The sequence below is a fragment of the Dipteris shenzhenensis genome, chromosome 7 (genome assembly GCF_047967505.1).
Source record: "Dipteris shenzhenensis isolate YYH24624 ecotype China chromosome 7, Dip_SZ_1.0, whole genome shotgun sequence".
NCBI lineage: Eukaryota > Viridiplantae > Streptophyta > Polypodiopsida > Gleicheniales > Dipteridaceae > Dipteris > Dipteris shenzhenensis.
In genome coordinates this window covers 17611716-17630160 of record NC_141602.1, presented here as the reverse complement: position 1 = coordinate 17630160, position 18445 = coordinate 17611716, and the positions used below count along the sequence as shown (strand labels likewise).

The 18445-nt window shown below is 37.4% G+C and overlaps 1 protein-coding gene across 1 annotated transcript; it reads left to right on the top strand.

Annotated features, from left to right (window-relative positions):
• The first annotated feature begins 16211 nt into the window (after positions 1-16211).
• LOC147900026 (histone H2B.11-like) lies at positions 16212-17388 on the top strand. The gene has a single exon (XM_087376718.1). The coding sequence runs from the start codon at positions 16255-16257 to the stop codon at positions 16678-16680; it is 426 nt and encodes a 141-aa protein (XP_087232844.1). The 5' UTR covers positions 16212-16254; the 3' UTR covers positions 16681-17388.
• The last annotated feature ends 1057 nt before the right edge of the window (positions 17389-18445 follow it).

Sequence of the window (18445 nt, the reverse complement as noted above, 5' to 3'; positions counted from 1 at the left end):
ATCTGCTCTCTCGTCACCTTCACACAACATTCACCACATCGTGCCCCCCCTGTTTGCCTCTCATGCCGAATTTTCTTACCCTCCATCTTGACAGTCGGAAAAAATAGGGCCAAACCCCTCATAACTCATCGAAAAACAAACTCCCAACCTACCAATTAGTCGACAAGCTCCTCCCAAGAACCACCACTCCGCCACCATGCCCTACCTCCCTCCTCAACTTTCTTGTGCCAATGCACATCAACCCCCCAGCATTATAGCTACCACATGTCTTGAGGTCTCTCGTTACCTCACCCTTTCCATTCGGCAAATTGAAGCTACCCCTTCACATGGGCCCTTCGACAAGATGGACCAACTCAACTTCTAAAAGATAGTTTAATGCAATGATGTTTACCTATTAGTATGACAAGAGCACCATTTCCCCTTTTCATTCAAATTACTTGCAACAATAATAAACATTCCAAGCCTTTCGTGTATACCTTTTTCCAATTGAATTTTTAAAACCCCACATCTAAGTTCCACCATGCTTAGACATCATAATGTTCAAAGATCTTCAATAAAAAGCAAAATAAAACACTGGAGTATGTATAGTGTTTAGTTATTTTGAAATTTACAACCTCCCCCTTCTAAAAAATAGTAGAGCTTGTTACCATTCCATAATGAAAAATGTACCTATCCATGTTCTTTATTTGGTAGGGGCAAAACATCCAATGATTCTTAAAAGTTACCCTAGTGAACGTTGTAATAAATGCCTTTGTAGAATGTATGCTCTTTGCCAATGGCAACACAATGAGACTATTGTTTGTTTTTAACACAATGATTTTCCATTCATAACTTGAAACAAGCGTAGCTAGCCATGCTCTTGCATCCCATAACGTAATACCGGTGGAAGAGAATGCCATCCATGTAGTTATAGTATTATTTGGTCTGGTCATAATTTTTACACAAGTTAAGCCCAATTGCTATTTTCATAGAAAAATTTCCTATGTCACTACAATTATATATAGCGTAGTCGCACTCCGTCAATTCTTGAATAATACGCTACATCAAGCCATTGTTTTGATTGCCCCATGTGCATGCAATATATATTTCAAAAGCTAAATTCTTAAAAGTGGATCTATAATATGTATGTATTGATGTAAAAAAAAAAAAAGCCAATTTGAAATTACCTTGTAAACATCTTTTTGTGATGAATTCCCCCGTAAATCTAAAATAACAGAATTCTTGCATCATTTTTCAATACAATAGATTTATTGGGTAAAAGTCCTTAAAACAAAATTTCACATTAGCATTCACAAGTATATCCCAAAAATTGTGGGACAGTAAAGGATTCCTTATATTATATGATGAGATGTAAACACCTTTAAAAGGGATGCCATTTGTATGGTTCGCACTAATGAGGGATAATATGTAAATAGTACGAGAAGTTTTGATAGCTCTATCTCATCTAAAGTCTAAGGAATCTATTGTTTTGTATGCATGTTTTTGTTGTATGTGACGTCTTTTCCCAAAGTGGTACTCAATAGCCATTCAAAGAATCTTGAGCTTACCATTTCTATTTTAAAGATTTGCACTTTTAGAGAGAGAGACAGACAGACAGACTATAGGAAAAAGATGCATTCTCTTGATATGTATCTATTTTTCAAAATATATGTATAAATTCTTCACAAAGGTAACAATATTCTTAGTGAATTTTTGGCCATATATAATGCCTCCCAAAAAATTTACATATTTTTAACAATACATCTCAACTTAAAAAGAGAAGAAACAAAACATAAGAAAACAGTGCATTCTATTGATATGTATCTTTTTTTTTTAAGATTTGTATAAGTTCTTCAAGTATAAGAAAAGGATGCATTCTATTGATATGTATGTTATCATTGTTGAGAGCAAAGTACAAATTTAAGTGTCTCATCATATAGTAGTGAAATGATTCTATAATCCCAATATCTAAGTAATGAACCATAGCCAATATCTTATGCACTTGTTTTAGTCATAACAAGCTATAGAACACCAAGTTTTGCTGGGTATTCAATAGAGACATCTTAGATGCCCATAGAAGGCAATGGGACTTGTGCACAATATAAAGCCAGGTTTTTTCCAACCATTTTTCAAGACTTACATAACCACCTAAGCCGATAAACTTAATAAACACATAAAATAGTAGCTTTGTCAATGGAAGGGAACTTTTTAATTTGGGGAACTTACCAACCATTTATGAGGAATAAGAGTGGTTTTAAAAATACTTATCTAATATAATTATGGTATGTACATGTATGGAGGTAGATTAAGTACGAGCAAGAAACCAAAATCCTTCAACTTATATGATAAATGTGATATCAAATAGCTAGGTTAAAACATGAGAGCCTACTCATATTAACTCATTAGTGTCGGACCCCCCTAATGGCTCTCACCTAATTCCTCCATTAGTGTTCTCATCGATGCTTCCCATCCACCTATTTTAGAGGCCCTTAATATCAACAAATTATTCCATGCATATAACTTAGGCCAAGGAGAAAGACAATTGAAAAGGCCTTTATTTCTCAATAATTGATTTCTTAGGTGACAAGGTGGGGTATTCTAAGGTCAAGGAGATAGCTTCGAATTTTCATACAAAGGGGGACTTGAACTCTCTTTTTTTTTAATAAAATAAAAACCACCGGATATATTGAAGGGGTTAGTTAGGCCCGGCAAAAAAAAAGTACAAAATTTGGCTGAAATATGGGCTAACCGCCCTTAGCTAGCACTACCCGCAGCTAAAGAAAACGGGACTAAGGGTCCATCGTATTTTTGACAACGAAGAGAGATCTACTTATCAGGGGACTTGAACTCTTAACCTCTAATTGTATTAGGTGTGACCACTAGGCTACATAAAGATACTATCTAAGAAGTACAGTGTAAGGGTTATAAATTCTCACTTTCACAAATAAGAGAGGAAAGGGGAGGGGGGGTGGGGGGTGTTTGTGGGGGTGTGGGAAGTAACTAAGAGGGGATGGGGCTCTCTCCTCATAAGTAGAGGGATGCCCTAGTCACCCTAGCCTTGCCTTTCCACCCCTCCCTCCTACCCTTTTCACAAATTAATACAGTTTTGAATAATTTTCAATTCAAGGGACTATTGGAGATACTAGTACATTATATGAGCAAAATACATATTTGTTCAACCAACATGTCCAAAAACCCAATACCTTGCATCACAAACCAAAGATTAATCCAATGATCAATCTACCATCCGATTCATTTGGTGATTCGAAAACAAACTAAATTCTTATGGCTAATTGACATAGAATATCCCAAACTTATACGAAGCCCTAACATCATAAGCTCCATGCAACATCAAATCCCCACAAAAGGCTAAAGGTTGTTGAGAACTCAAGTAAGCACAATATGAATTTCCACAAGTAGGGTACGATGAATGGGAGAACGTGGTAGTGCAAGAATGGTCGTCATGATAGAGAACCATTGCTATAGCAGCTCCTTACTCAAGAACTACCCAAGACAAATAAGCAGCCAAATGTATAGAGCTTAACTTGTGTATACACACCTCTTAATGAAAGCCACAACTCTCTCTATCGACTGATATATGCATGATTCCTTATAAATTCTCTAGCACAATGCAAACCCATGTGCCCATGATACAATATCTAGTGGAATGATTTGTCCACCAAATGTGGATCCAAACTAGGGCCTATGTAATCAAGGCCCATGAGGGAAGGGAAGATTCCTCTTGAAACTTGTTTATTTTTCCAGCTCCATGAGGTTCCTCCATTATGTACACTTTTGTCCTTCAAAGTCAGCTTGCATGCCTATCCATCATTTCAATATGCACGAACCCTCCAAACCTAATATACCATCATGTGTGTACATGCACGAATGCATCGAGCTTTTGTTTGTGTATGCATGTGCGTTTGCATGAATGCAGGCATGTGTGTGTGTGTGTTGTGTGCATATGCGCATCTATGTGTACAAGTGAGCATGCATGTGTATGCATGTGCATGTGTGGGAGTACAAAGATATAAAAATATTTTACTTATAAGGGAATGAGTATGTGTGGGAGGAGAGCAGCACTAGATATAAAATTATTTATATCTCCGTGCACATACTTATACATGTGCATGTGTGGTATGTGTGTGTGTGTGTTTGTGTGCATGTAGATGTGTGAGTGTGTGCATGTGTTTTTACATGCATGAGGGGGGGGGATGGATGCTTTTAGATTATGAATAATGTGGCATGAACCTAGACTTGGGGCACTTTTTTTCTCTAGCTAGGGAGTTTTTCCCCTAGGAGTAATATTAGAAACAAATGTGTGGTATGTGTGTGTGTGTGTTTGTGTGCATGTAGATGTGTGAGTGTGTGCATGTGTTTTTACATGCATGAGGGGGGGGGGATGCATGCTTTTAGATTATGAATAATGTGGCATGAACCTAGACTTGGGGCACTTTTTTTCTCTAGCTAGGGAGTTTTTCCCCTAGGAGTAATGCTTTTGACTCAAACAAGAGCGTTGGTTCTTGATGGTTCCTAGTGGTTCCATGGTGGTTTTGTGGTTGTTTATTGTTGACCAGAATCCATGCAATGGTTTTTAAGTATGAAATGTCATGCTCAATTAATTGCAAATTGGGATACAAAACTTACAATAGTCTTTATGTTTGAATTTGGAGTCTTCTTTTGCTCTAATTCGACTCCATTGTAGGCCATCATGCCATGGGGTTGTCATTTACAAGTACAAGCAATCAAGAAGAGTTGTATTATGTTTGCCCTTGAAGGCAAAATTTGGGGCTCTGCTCTCCTTTTCCTAATGCCTATTTTGTTGGCCCTTGCACCAAGGGGATAGCTGTTTGCAAGTACATTTAGTTTGCACGTATTTAGCCAAGTATTGGCTTGTTGTGCATTTTCTTTGTATAATGGCTCAAGATAATAGCTTAATTGTTAGCCTATAGACGTTGGCTCTCAATGTACCAACCACATCCAGTAAAGTGGGAGAGTAGTGTGGCTAGACCTACACCTACAACAACTGTAGCTACTACAATTGAATGGAGAAGATAGGATGGTCATGATGCATAAGCTCTTGCCTTGATTTCTTTATCAACTTTTTTGCATGAATGGCATGTCTTGCAGACAATGTATTAAACAACAATAGGGTAAGGGTATCATTCCTCAAGGAGGAGATTGAGAACTTGAATAAGTGCAATAGAAGGTTCTACACTTGCACCAATGGTGTCCACATCTGCAGTAGATCCTACCATTGCCCAAGCACAGGCAAAATGGGACAAGAAAGGCAAATATGCATATCATTTGATCAAACATAACATGCAAGATGTCATGCTTGGATAACTCAACTCAGTGAAGACATAATAAGAAGCATGGAATATGATCGCAGCTCTTTACGAGTCTAAGAACACATCCATAATTCTTACATTGAGAGAAACTAGATTAACTACAGCTTTCGCAACATCAATGAAATTGATCATGCTTATGTATTCACAAGATTAAGAATTACAACAATCAATATGCAATTGTAGGAGAGACCATGAATCTTGTAGAAATGGTTCAAGTCATCCTAAATGGACTCGGAGAGAGATACGAGAATCTAGTCTAGAGTATTGCCATTCAACAGAAAATTCCAACACTGGAAGAATTACAGTTTGTGGTACTTGGTAAAGAACTCAGGACTCAAGCCATTCAAGCACGCAAAGGCCATTCTCATGATCAAGCATTCATGGCTTTAGACAGAGGTAAAGGCAAAGGCAAAGGCAAAGGTAGAGCATCTCAAAGGAGTGGTCATCAGCATCATCATCAGCATCCACAACAACATCAGCATGAACATCAAAGAGGAAATCATTCCAATTGAGGGAGATTTCAAGGATGAGGGAATGGATCCACCAATGTGTCAAACATTCTTTGCAACTATTGTCATAAGTTTGCACATTATGAAAGAGATTGAAGAAGCAATACAACCAAGGACTAAATCTAGTGTACAGTTTGTCATTTGTGGTTTGCTCTCTAGCTGTGCCTTCTCTCCTCTTCTCCACTCTTCTCCTCTCCTCTCTCCATATTTGTTCAACTTCTTATGTGTAAGGTCCAATGCTCTTCCAACAAGCTCCTTGTTTCTCTTATAACATGATAATGATTCATAGTATTACTAGAAAGAATTATTATTTCTATTATCATTTTTGTTTTCTTCCATCTCTGATTTGTAGGAGACCTTAGACCCCAATTGGACTTGTAACGTCTTGATTATTGTAATAAAAAAGGGACCATCACCTTGAAGTTGCAAGTTAAAGCTTGAAAAGCTTTCCAAGCTACATTTTTAAACATATTCTCACACATTTGCATGAACAAGCCATTTTTTACTTTATTGTAGAGATATTATGATTTGTCATGCTTTATGATGATGGTATTACCTAGCTCATTCGGTGTTGTGTTCTTATTCAAATTTGTATGGTTCCCTGTAAATGATAATCTAAGGTTTTAATAAATGTGTACCAATTCAAACTTTACTTTTTGAAGGGAAAGGCTACCAAATTGAGAGGAAAAAAATGAAAGGCTATCTCTAGGGGAAGGGGAGGACGTGCCAGGAAGGAAGAGCCCCCTCTCCACTTACACATGTTGAGGATCATTTGTTATAATCCAACATAAATGAAGAGATTTCTAAGGAGCTTGATGAGAGAAATAACTATTGTAAAGGAGATGGGAGATCATGAAATGGGTGATTTTCCAAGAGGACACAACAAAGCTATTTAAAATGTCCAAATGAGGAGACATTATTTCTCAATGCAATTTTTTGGGGTCATGTTTAAAGTTCCCCTTTGTAGATTGCTACTACCAACAATGAAAGTCAGACATCTTAGGAATGAAAGTTCCCTTTTGTAGACTACTACTACCAACAATGAAAGTTAGATGTCTTTTCCCACATTTGAATCCAACAAAAGACAAATTATTTAGCAAGCTTTGACCTAAGAAAATGGGAACCTGACCAAAGAATAAGCAACCAAGAAGTAATGATTACTTTGATAAAAACAAAAGACCACATCCTACAAAATTCAAGTTCAATTGTGGACCAATAAATATTGACAACTAAAATATCATCATGTTAAAAGCACCTATTACTTGAAGATATGTAATCAAATCAATTCGAGGGAGTTGTTAGCCCTATGTCGACAAGCAATGCATAGTCCAATACAATCCATGAGATTGATGTGTGTGTGCAATAGTAGCAAATATATATTTGTAATAACTTGAGCTTGAGGGCATATTTGATAGATATAATATGATAAATATAGCCAAAAAACTCTTTAGAAAAGTTATGGACATACTTGCAAAAATGGTATAGAAAGAAATTTCTTGCCACATTCTTTGCATAAAGAGAGAGACAAAATCCTTACCCCATACTTTGCATGCTTTACGTGGAGAGAGGAATTCCTTACCGCATCTTATGGCAAGAGCAAGGAATGAATAAATATCCCATAATTCCAAGCACGGTCACCCTTTGTGTAAACTGTTCACTCCACTCTTGTGTTCCTATGCACTCTTAGTGTCCATGCTTGCAAACACTTTGTTCTTGTGTCTTATGCACTCTCACACTTAGCATCATTCTCACTCATTACTATTAATGTGTGATAGCATGTTCTAACCCGACCACTTGTACAATATCCCCCCTACCCTTACACTTCTTCCTAAAATCTACCCTACTACTCCTACAATTGACCCTTAACCCTTGCACTACTTCCTAACTTGCTCTCCCCCCCTATCCCTCAACTCTTCAATTCTCATATCTACTCTTGCCATTATCTCTAAACCTCATTCTAATTTCATTTACTTCTAACCTACTCTCACCTACCCTTGCAACCTTCAAACTCCTAGATTAGATTTCTCAACCCTCATCTCGTTTGATTTGTGAAGGGGATCAGCTCTTCGATTTTTGCATGTATCCCTTATTTGAACCCTATAACCTTTTTCAGAACTTTACAACTCTTTCTTACCCTTAAAAACCCCAAGGAGGTGAAGACCAAACACATTTCTTAACCAAAGCTAATGCGACGACTAATTTTCACACTTGAACCTACATCTTTGCCTATAATGAGACTCAAGGCTCTATACTACAAATGTGATCACTTTATTATAGTGAATAACTAAAGGTATTTGTACGATCGAATGCTCAAAACTTAGAAATGACATTGCCTTTGAATAACTTTTATTGTCCATCACAACCATCAACACTCCCATCATCAATGTTGAAACCAAATCATGACAACATTGACTTTAAGACGTCTATTTGTGTCATCTAAGAAAAGACCACCACCACATAAAAGTGTTGCTCATTATTTATTAGATAAATTTTATGAGCCTCAAAAAAGCTTAATGATAACCCATACTTGGGAAAATTTTAAAGTGGCTCAAGGATGAAGTTTCCCCGAAAGGAAAAAGATGAAATGAAATTGCAAAGCCCAAGTATTCCAAAAGGTGTTGATGTCTTCTTCTTTCAAATATGTGGCAATGTGTTACTAGTATGATATCTAAATTGTAGAGATCTTTCTCCCCACTATTTGTGATATCCTCAAAAGGTATGGGGGGAGCACCAATGCCTTACTCACAACATAGTCTTCCTATGGTCTAATTTTGAATTGTCTTAGTTGTAAATGAACATTCTGTATTGAATTGCCAAAGGAAATGCTCCCCATCCCCCATAAATGAGTTGCTTACATAACCTTTTGAGGAGAAGGTCAACACTTTATTATGGGTCCCCTCTTACCCATATTTTTGAATAGAAATTGCATATACACTTATAAAATGGCAATGTTGTCATAATGATTAGAAATTTGGCCCATGGGTAGTAGATTTCTCCATTTACTACATGGATTTCCATCGTGTTATTTTTTGTGATGAAACACATTTAGCTACCTCACAATCCTTCAAGCATAATGCCACCCCAATGCCACATGCAAATCCATCACTCCATAAATACGTTCAATTGTGATGAGTAATGATAGACTTTCAATAGGATAGCCATTGTAGTGCCAAGGGTACCACGTAGTCTTCACACATTTGTGCTATCTATACACTATGAGCAACTATGAGCAAATAACATCTTAATTTGTACTATCAAACAAACACGTTTGTGGTATCAAATAGACACATTTATCCCATCTATACTATGATAAAATAACATCTTAATTGGATATTCGATTGAAAATTCGTGTTCATTTCTCTTGTTAATACAAGTGGAAGTACGTGTACAAATTGCACCTCAAATGAAACACGTGTTTGAGGGGGGGGAAATTTGAGGATGAGATTCCAGATTGATGACATTTGACATCCAACAAATTCCCTTCAACCCCACCATGGATGGATACCCCCCTCAATGTATAGATTAAGGGTGAAAGAAGAGGAAGGCCCTACCTACCTAGCCCTCTGCAACATGAATCAATTTCACTCCCATTTTCAAATGAAAATCCACATCCATTCCTTGTAAAATTTTCATACTAATCTCTTTGATACCTCTCTTTATTACCTACCTCTACAATACATGAGCTTTCATGGATATTGCAATCAAATGCCTTATTAGAATTTGAATCATGCCTAAAATAAGAAAGGGAATTATAATTCTGAATTTTGTAGCACTCTCAATGTGATGGAAGTTGTTAGATTGGAACAATAAGATTTTGGCATAAAACTTCTCAACTTTGGCAAAGAGGTAAGGCTTTCTACATCTCATTGTTGAAACATAGTCACTCTCATTCCTGTGCCAATAGTTGTGGGTGCTCCTATGGCAGAAGTATTTGTTGAAAAATCCCAAGCCCCTTGAACACATCTATGGAATTGGAAAACCTCCCGAATATAGGACATAAAATGTTGAATTGTGTTAGAAAATCCATCCAACCACACCCTAAACAATGTTGGCCTCATCTCTTAGCCTACATGTTGCAAATTGTAAATGACCTTCAACAAGGCCTTTAAATATCATTAAAGGCCAAGAAAATTAAAAATCATGTGTGCTAAGGACTTTGGTGGCAACGTAAATTGATAAACAACCAGCTATCGGTGATATAAACATCAATAACTATATTAATCTTCTAAATCAAAAGTGATGACAAAAGCCCCGCATTTCATTAAATGAGGTGTACTAAAGAGATAAAACTAATAGATTCGACCATTTTAAGACTCATAATTGATGCATTTAAAACAAAAAGGGAATGAAGTCAATACGCACATATCAAAATGAGAATATAAATTCCTCTTCTCTCTCACTTACAATGTCCCTCATTCCTTGGCCGCTTAGAGAGCAATCTCCCACCATTTTGGAAGAAACACTCATAGATCCTCTGCAATTGATTGATCTTTTTTTTTTCTTCTCAAAGGTTTTTTAAAATCCTCATTTGATTTAGGATTTTGCATACCTTGATCCATATCTACATAGAAATAGAGATAGAAGGTGTCCACATTTAATTGTAAGTCGATAAAGTCATCATATTTTGATACAATGTCCTTTTTCCACCTCCCCAAATTATCCTTGTTAAATTGAGGCATGCATGGATGTAGTTGCACTAGGAACACAATAACATAAAACATTCATTCTTATTGTACTCATCCTTCAACCATGCATCCACCAAGGCATGCATTATGCATTACAACCCTAAATAACTTCATTAAACATCCAAGGAAAAACATCATTCTATTGTGCATGTTCTTGATAATTGGATTACAAGTTCAGTTGGGGGTTTGTAAATTAAGGTGTCTCAATTTGGCATACTGCCTCAATGGCATGAATCCTCATTTCTAGAATTGTTACTTTTTAATATCCTTTTATTTTATGACAAGATTGGGTATGAACTCAAATTTTGGGGTAGCATTATGAAGGTCATAGAGATGTAAGCTCCTTGTAGGCCCCATACCTCTCAAAAGCACCCAACTTGCTAATAGCCTACTTGATTTTTTCCATCAAGCATATCGGCATCCATTGCAACCCAAATTATACTCTTTCACCATAATTTAAACAATATAATCAATACATCCCTTAATGTACAATTATAATATAAGATTTTACCTATATCATCTTTTGCCAATCATGTGATTTTACCCCACTAAACTTCTCTTCAATAGTCAAAGCACAATTAAAGAGTAGTTTTCATTCTACAATTATGTTCTTTATGTATTTCTTGTCAAACCCCATGCTTGCACCCATTCTCATTCATGGCCACATGTTCTTCTCTATCCCCTTCACTAGCAAATATCATTTCATTGTACCTTGCTCTCTTTGGTGTCAATATATTCTTCCAAACTCTTGTGCTAACATGCGTGAATATGTGCATTCAATCTAGTAGATGGGTTACTTTATGATGCTTCTAATAAGGGAGTGAGAAGAAGCTAGACAATATTTTCTTGCTTAGTGGGAGCATGGGCATCCCAACATCATTCAATGCTCATCATTGGATAGGGATTCTCCATAGGAGTGATATTTTTAAGGTGGTTTGTATTGTTTTTTTAAGATCTTACAATCATTAAGATTATATTTTGAGGGCGTACATGGGGCAAGCACGATATCCCATAACCATGAGCCTTGAGAAAGAGAGCATCACATGTCACAATCAAGCAATGGAAAAGAGCAAAAATTGCATGATATTAATGAAAATTATGAAATAGAAAGTAGAAAAGAGCTACCCATGTGTATGAAAGAGAAGGTGCAAAGATGATATAGGACTTGATCAATTGTGCAAGTTGGGGTAGTTGTGCATGGTCCACATTAAACTGCCCATCACATAAAACACCTCTTAACTAACTAGTGCAGGACTATTGTAGAACCATTTTTTCACTGGACAATATTGGTTCTAGGTTGTAGCAAGCCATATAACCATATTCTTCACCTCATGCTTGATTATTGCTAACACGAGGTGTCCCTTTTTTATTTTGAGCCACGGTGGGATGTTATAATTAACCACAACCAATAGCCATGTTGACCAAGAGGTGGACGACGGGATTTACATCAACCATTGCTGTCAATGCAAGGTGAAATGTCATGGCTACTCTCGGCCCCATAGGCTCTCCACATTCCTTCAAGACTTCTTATTTGTGGAATTTAAATGTGTCATCTATTGAGCAATTTCAAGCATGCTAATCCATAAGTTATGCCATTAAGGGATAACAAAATATGTATTTTATATTGGGTATAATGAGCATGTGTCATAGGTCCTTCCTTGGTATCTTATTTACTTACATGTCTTGCATAAAGGCCTTGGTATCTTATCGCCTTACATGTCTTGCATACAAGCCTTGGTATCTTGCCCCTTGCATGTCTTTCTTTTATTAGAATGCCTTGCATTTGTGCATTGTGTTGCCTTCTTGCACTTTCTTTTATAGAGAATGCAATTATTTAGACAAGAATGGATTGGTCTACAAAATGGATGCTAGTAATCAAGCCATTTCTTAAAATTTGAGCTCATTGTTGAACAATAGTTGAATGGCAATATTAAATGCAAGAATATTAATTGTATGACAATACTAAATGCAAGACTATTAATTGAATGACAATATCAAATGCAAGAATATTAATGATAGTAATCAAGACATTGCTTATTAAAATTGAGCTCATTGTTGAATGAGAGTTGAATGACAATATTAATTGTGCTTGAAATTTGAATAGCAATGTTGAAATTAGGACTACAAGGTGTTCTCTAGTGACTCTATAGTCAACACATTGCTTATAGTTATGTTTGACAATTGTATTTTAATGCTAAATGCAAACTTTAGACATTGCAATATTCATGTAATCATTGAAAGTGATGTATATATGTTTAATTAAATACACCAAACATTGGATTTCTACTTGGCATTTGAATACCAATGTTAAATGGCTATACATACTATTTTATATTGATGCTATGAGTTAAGAACTTGCCTAAAGTTATGTTTGGAATTTCAATTGCATCATTAAATCCAATAATCTAGAGATGCCAATTTTTATCCAATGATTAGGATGAATTTAAAACTCTTCCTCTCACCAAATAGTTTTGACCAAATCTATATTACCAAATTATGTCCCAGAAACCTTTCAAGGTGGCAAGTCCATGACACTATTAATTCCAATTCATGTGATTACCAAATTATGTCCTAGAAACCTTTCAAGGTGGCAAGTCCATGATTCTATCAATACCAATTCATGTGATTACCAAGGCACATATTGAAAAGAGGTTTAATACCCTTTCAAAGATTTACAAGCCAAAATCAACACCAAAGAAGACTTAGGTGCAAGAACAAAATCCAAGTGAGACTCAACATAGCACTTCCATAGCAAGCTTTGACTAACAAATTAGTGGAGACAATTATACAAATGCAAAAAATGGAGAAAACAAGGCCTTGAAAGTGTGTTCCTCTTAATTTAACAATACCAAGTGTGGATAATAAGTTTCTAGGGTCTTGGGGACAAAAAATAAAGAGGTAGAATTTTATAGACATGAACTATGCAGTTAATTTGCACTTCTTGTATAAGTACTTGGTTGGGTGGCAATCTCCCTTGTGTACTTGGGCTCACCATTTTAATTTGGGGATTTTGTAGATTAATGTGCAATAATAGAGTTTAGCCATTTTACATTTAGCACTAGAGTAGTTAGGCTAGGTTTGATGGGGTGTGTCTTGAATGATAGATTTGACAAAAGAAAGGTGAGGCAAGTTGGTAGATCATATAGCATCACTTACTTGCACAAAGAGGCAATCCACATTGGTGATATTTACACATTCATTCCAAACACAAGGCATGTTTTAAATGGATTGGATCGTAGGTTTGTGTGGTGAGAGGTGAAGTGGACAAAGGAAGATTTTGGAGTGCATAAGTATAAAGAATGGGAGATAGACTAAGGTCACAAGCTATCAATCGCCTAGAACTCCTAGTGCATGGAGAGATAATACTATCAAAAAAGCATTTTATTTTAGCTTGGGGTATTCTAATTGGTAGCTTGTAGTTGGTAAATAAATGAGCAACTAAAAGGGTGCATAGTAGGCTAAGCTGAAGCATTTAGTCTATGAAAATTGGGGACTACATGAGAGCATGCTTACTTGTAAAATGACAACAAACCCTTATTTTCTCTCTATATATGGAGCATGAGATCCCTAGATATGTTTCCATGTTTGTTGGTCTATCAAAAGGGAATTGGGTTCTAGTTTTTAAAGATGAAATCATGGTTGTTTTTAAATGTTGGGAAGTGTGATTATACATTTGTACATACTGGAACTTAATTTTCTTTATTAAAAAAAAACCCTATAAACATGGAAAGAAACTTTGAATGAGAAATGGAAAGTGAAGGCAAAACCTCTCATGTGGATCCTATAGGATTTAATTGATACAATAAGTATTCACACTCCATGGCATGCAGATTTTGATCATTGAATACTAGGAATAGAAATCTAGAGAATGTTTACAAGGACTATAGGCTTTGGAAGGCACTGCATGGGCTAAAATAGGACCTCCAAAATGGTACTAGTGAATCAACGATAACTTTAGAAGAATTGGATTGATTTGGAGTCATTTGATGCAAAACTATGCTTCCATTCAAGGGGGACAAGAAATCTATGTTTGCCCCTCCTATCTTCTTGTAGTTCTAAGCTCAAAAGCCTTGGAGCTTTCAAGCTTTGTGGAGGTGTTTTTCTGGGGCCTTCCCTCCTTCTTTTCACACCCTTGCACTTGTTGCAAGCGAAATCAAAGAGTGGTTAATTATAAAAAAGAAAGGTAACCTTATAGTATTTTTGTTCGATGGGGGGATATATTTTAATTAGTTGCTCATAAATCCTGTGTGGAATAGCTACTCATTAAAAATGTACTCATTAAAGGTCTATGTGGAAGACATCTTTATGTCCCCCCATTGGACAAAAAAATCAAGTGTAACATTTGATAATTTATATGCAAGGATAGAACAATAATAAGTAAGGGCCTTTTCCCACCTACTATTCTGTTCTGTTAGTAAACTTAACAAAATTATTTTAGTTATTTAAAGCTAACCATTGGTACTATGCATGAAACGGTCTTAGCTAGAAATTTCAGATCTTATTTATTGACATTGTGATGTCCATTGTTTGATCGTCTGATGATAATGGCTTCTTCTTTTCAAGGGCTTTCAAATGAATATGCTTGGTCTAAACCTTGAAAAAATACGTAACAAAAATCTTGATTGAAGTATTGTCCACCTTTACGTTAAACCCTTATTTTCTATTTTTCAACACGTTTCCTGAGATTTAACATAACTAGGGCACTTCAGTTAAAAGCCTGAACTAGTCCTTCTTAGGGGGTTTCAGATGGTCTAGATGGGTGGAGTGAGGGTGGTTTCACATCACCCGCTCGGCCATGGAGGAGAGTGCGGTGGTTCACACCACTTGCCCATCAAGTTTTGTAAAGGGGGGTGGCATTTAATTACATCAAAGCTTCATTGGTCTGGTTGATAGAGGGAAAAGTTTGTGTCAGGTGGTGCAGGTTTAACCACCACTGAGGGTAATCATATGGTGGAGATAATTTCATTTGTCAAGAGTCTGGGCTTGGCTTTCTTATCGGGCCAAGTAGATCGACGCAACATACCATTACTGTGTGTGAACCTGTCCACCATATTTCTCAGTGTTGGTGCAATGGGCAACTTGAAACCCTCAGGCGAGATTTGGTGGGGTGGACATTTACACACTTTGTCGTGAGACATGGGATCTTGCGAAGTGAGCAAGATGCCACTGTTAATGTGAATAGGCCAGAAGTCTCGAGTGTGAGTCACGAATTTGAAATTTGAATGTGGTGGAAGGAAGGAACGTGAGAGTGGAGGATCGACATTGGAGAGGCGATCGATCATCGGATTCGAATCGAGAGTTCGAGGCGCGATCGGAGGGTGGAGGTTGGGCTACGGCGATCCGGGAGGAATGCGAGTGATTGGAGGAAGGGAGAGACAGAGAGAGAGAGAGAGAGAGAGAGGATTTTGAACTGGGTGAATTTGAATTTGTGGAGGGAAGAGCGGAGCAGGAAGAGCGATGGCGATCCGGTCACTGCCTTCTGATTGGTGAGTGAATTTGAATTTGTGGAGGGAAGAAGAAGAAGAGGGAGCCACAGATGATTGATGAGAGGAGGAGCGATGGCGATCCGGTCACTGTCCTCTGATTGGTGAAAGAAAACAGAAGCACCAAAGCATTTCTCCTATAAATTCCCACAGCCCCCCATTCTTGTCACATTTATCGTCTTCGTCATCTCCGTTGCTGTCTTCTTAGCTCACTTATCTTCCCCAGCTTCTCCCCCAGCTTCCTCCCATGGCACCCAAGTCCAAAGAACCCGTCGAATCCGAGCAGAAAGCCCTCAAGACCAAGGCCGGCAAGAAGCCCATCAAGCCCAAAGCTGAGAAGAAGCCTGTCAAGGAAGGCGCCTCTGCCGACAAGAAGAAGAAGAAGGCTAAGAAGTCCGTTGAGACCTACAAGATCTACATCTTCAAGGTGCTCAAACAGGTGCACCCTGATACTGGGATCTCTTCCAAGGCTATGGGCATCATGAACTCTTTCATCAATGACATCTTCGAGAAACTTGCCCAGGAGGCTGCTCGCCTCGCTCGCTACAACAAGAAGCCCACCATCACCTCGCGGGAGATCCAGACTGCTGTCAGGCTCATCTTGCCTGGTGAGCTCGCCAAGCATGCTGTGTCCGAGGGAACCAAGGCCGTTACCAAGTTTACGAGCGCATAAATTGCGTCTACAGTCCGTTTTACCGGTGTTCTTCAACACCACCTTTCTTCAAGGTTGCGTACTCTTGCTGTGATGAGTTTGTGCAGCAGTTGGTTTGAGAGCTGCACTATCCATTTCGAAGGTGTTGTTCCAGGAGCTAGGCAAACGATCCGTCGTCCTCGATGAGAAGTCACACTACACTTATAGCTGCCTTCATAAAAGTAAGAATAAAAACGTGCGTTGTTTGGCATATCTTCTGCCCTGATTGGTTTTCGGTCGGTCTAGAGGAGGGACGGAACATCGCTTAGTGCTAGCTCTGATTATTTGATTCGTAATGGTACCAAATGTCGGAAGAGTGGTCAGAGGGCTTAAAGGCTAAGATGTTCACAAGCATTCAGGCAGAGTATTGCCGTTGATAGAGAAACGGTTGTGTATTCAAGTGCAATTGATCTCTGCGCTGGATCAGTTGGAAATGTTTGCCGGGGATATTACAAAGATGTTACTTAGCGTGCTGTTAGAATTAGAGTCTTACAGTGCTCGGAAACTATCCTTCGAAAGAGTACTGTTGACAACATTCTCACTTCACAAACAACTGCAGCGTTCGGAAGTTTAATGCTGAGAATCTGTCATTGAATTTCGTTGGACGTGAAACGAAGAGAGCTTGGAGTACGGTGAAGCAGGATTCCATCTAAAAACCATTCGTGAAAGAAAATCTCAAAGCTTACAAAAACCTTCTCTGTGGATTTGGGGCAGAAAATGTAGAACAAATTATTACTTTGAAACTTAATTTGATTGATTACAAGATCTAGAGTGGAGTACTTCTAGCTAATTTTATATAGTGTTTATTTATCCACTTACAGCTAGAACTTATAGGAGTATCTCTAGCTACTCTAGAACATGCAAAAATGCTTGAACTAATTTTAACACTTGAAGAAACAATTGTACATTGATTGAAGAATGCTTGAATCATTAATAGTGTTACTACCACTAGAGCTTGTTGGGTTTTCTAGAAAATTGCCAAACCTTGTTGAAAAATTTTGATGATTCTTTCATAGTTGCATCATCTACATAGGGATTAGCTAGTATAATCTTAGTACTTTAGTTGTACTTACCATAAGTTGAGTCACTCTTATGATTAGTGCATTAACTTCTCAATCTTGTTTAAAATGCCATAGACATTAAACCAAGGCACAATAATAGTTCACACTTGTATTGGGGTTGTACTTACATAAAAATCAAACAAACATAACACAAATTTTGAATAAGATAGAATCCAATAAAAAAACCAAAACAAATGATAGAAAGTATCAATAGTAGACACATGACTAATAATCTTTGATATCCCAATAGTAATGTCTTACTCAAGAAGTTCATTGTATTAGCCAAAGTCTTTGTAAGGTATAAGCTATGATCAACTTTGATACCTTGTAACAAAAAAATTGAACTATTTTGTTAACTTGACCCAACTTCAACTTGTCTATATGGATAGAATAATTTTGAGCATTTAGATATCTCCACACATTGAAATATCAATGACTCTAAGAGGGAGGGGAGGGGGGGGGTAGGAGTGGAAAAGGTAAGAGTGTAATGGAAGGGAGGAGGGGAGGGGTGGTAAAGGTAAAGGTAAGGGGGTTTTTGCTCAATGCCTAAACATTGAACCCCCTACCCTAAAAATTGGTTGGCTCTTTTTCTACCAATTGATTGGATCTCTTGCTACTACTAGCTGAATGGATAGGGAGGCCTATAAGTAGCTCTTCAAGGCTTATTTTTAGGCTTTGGTTAGCCC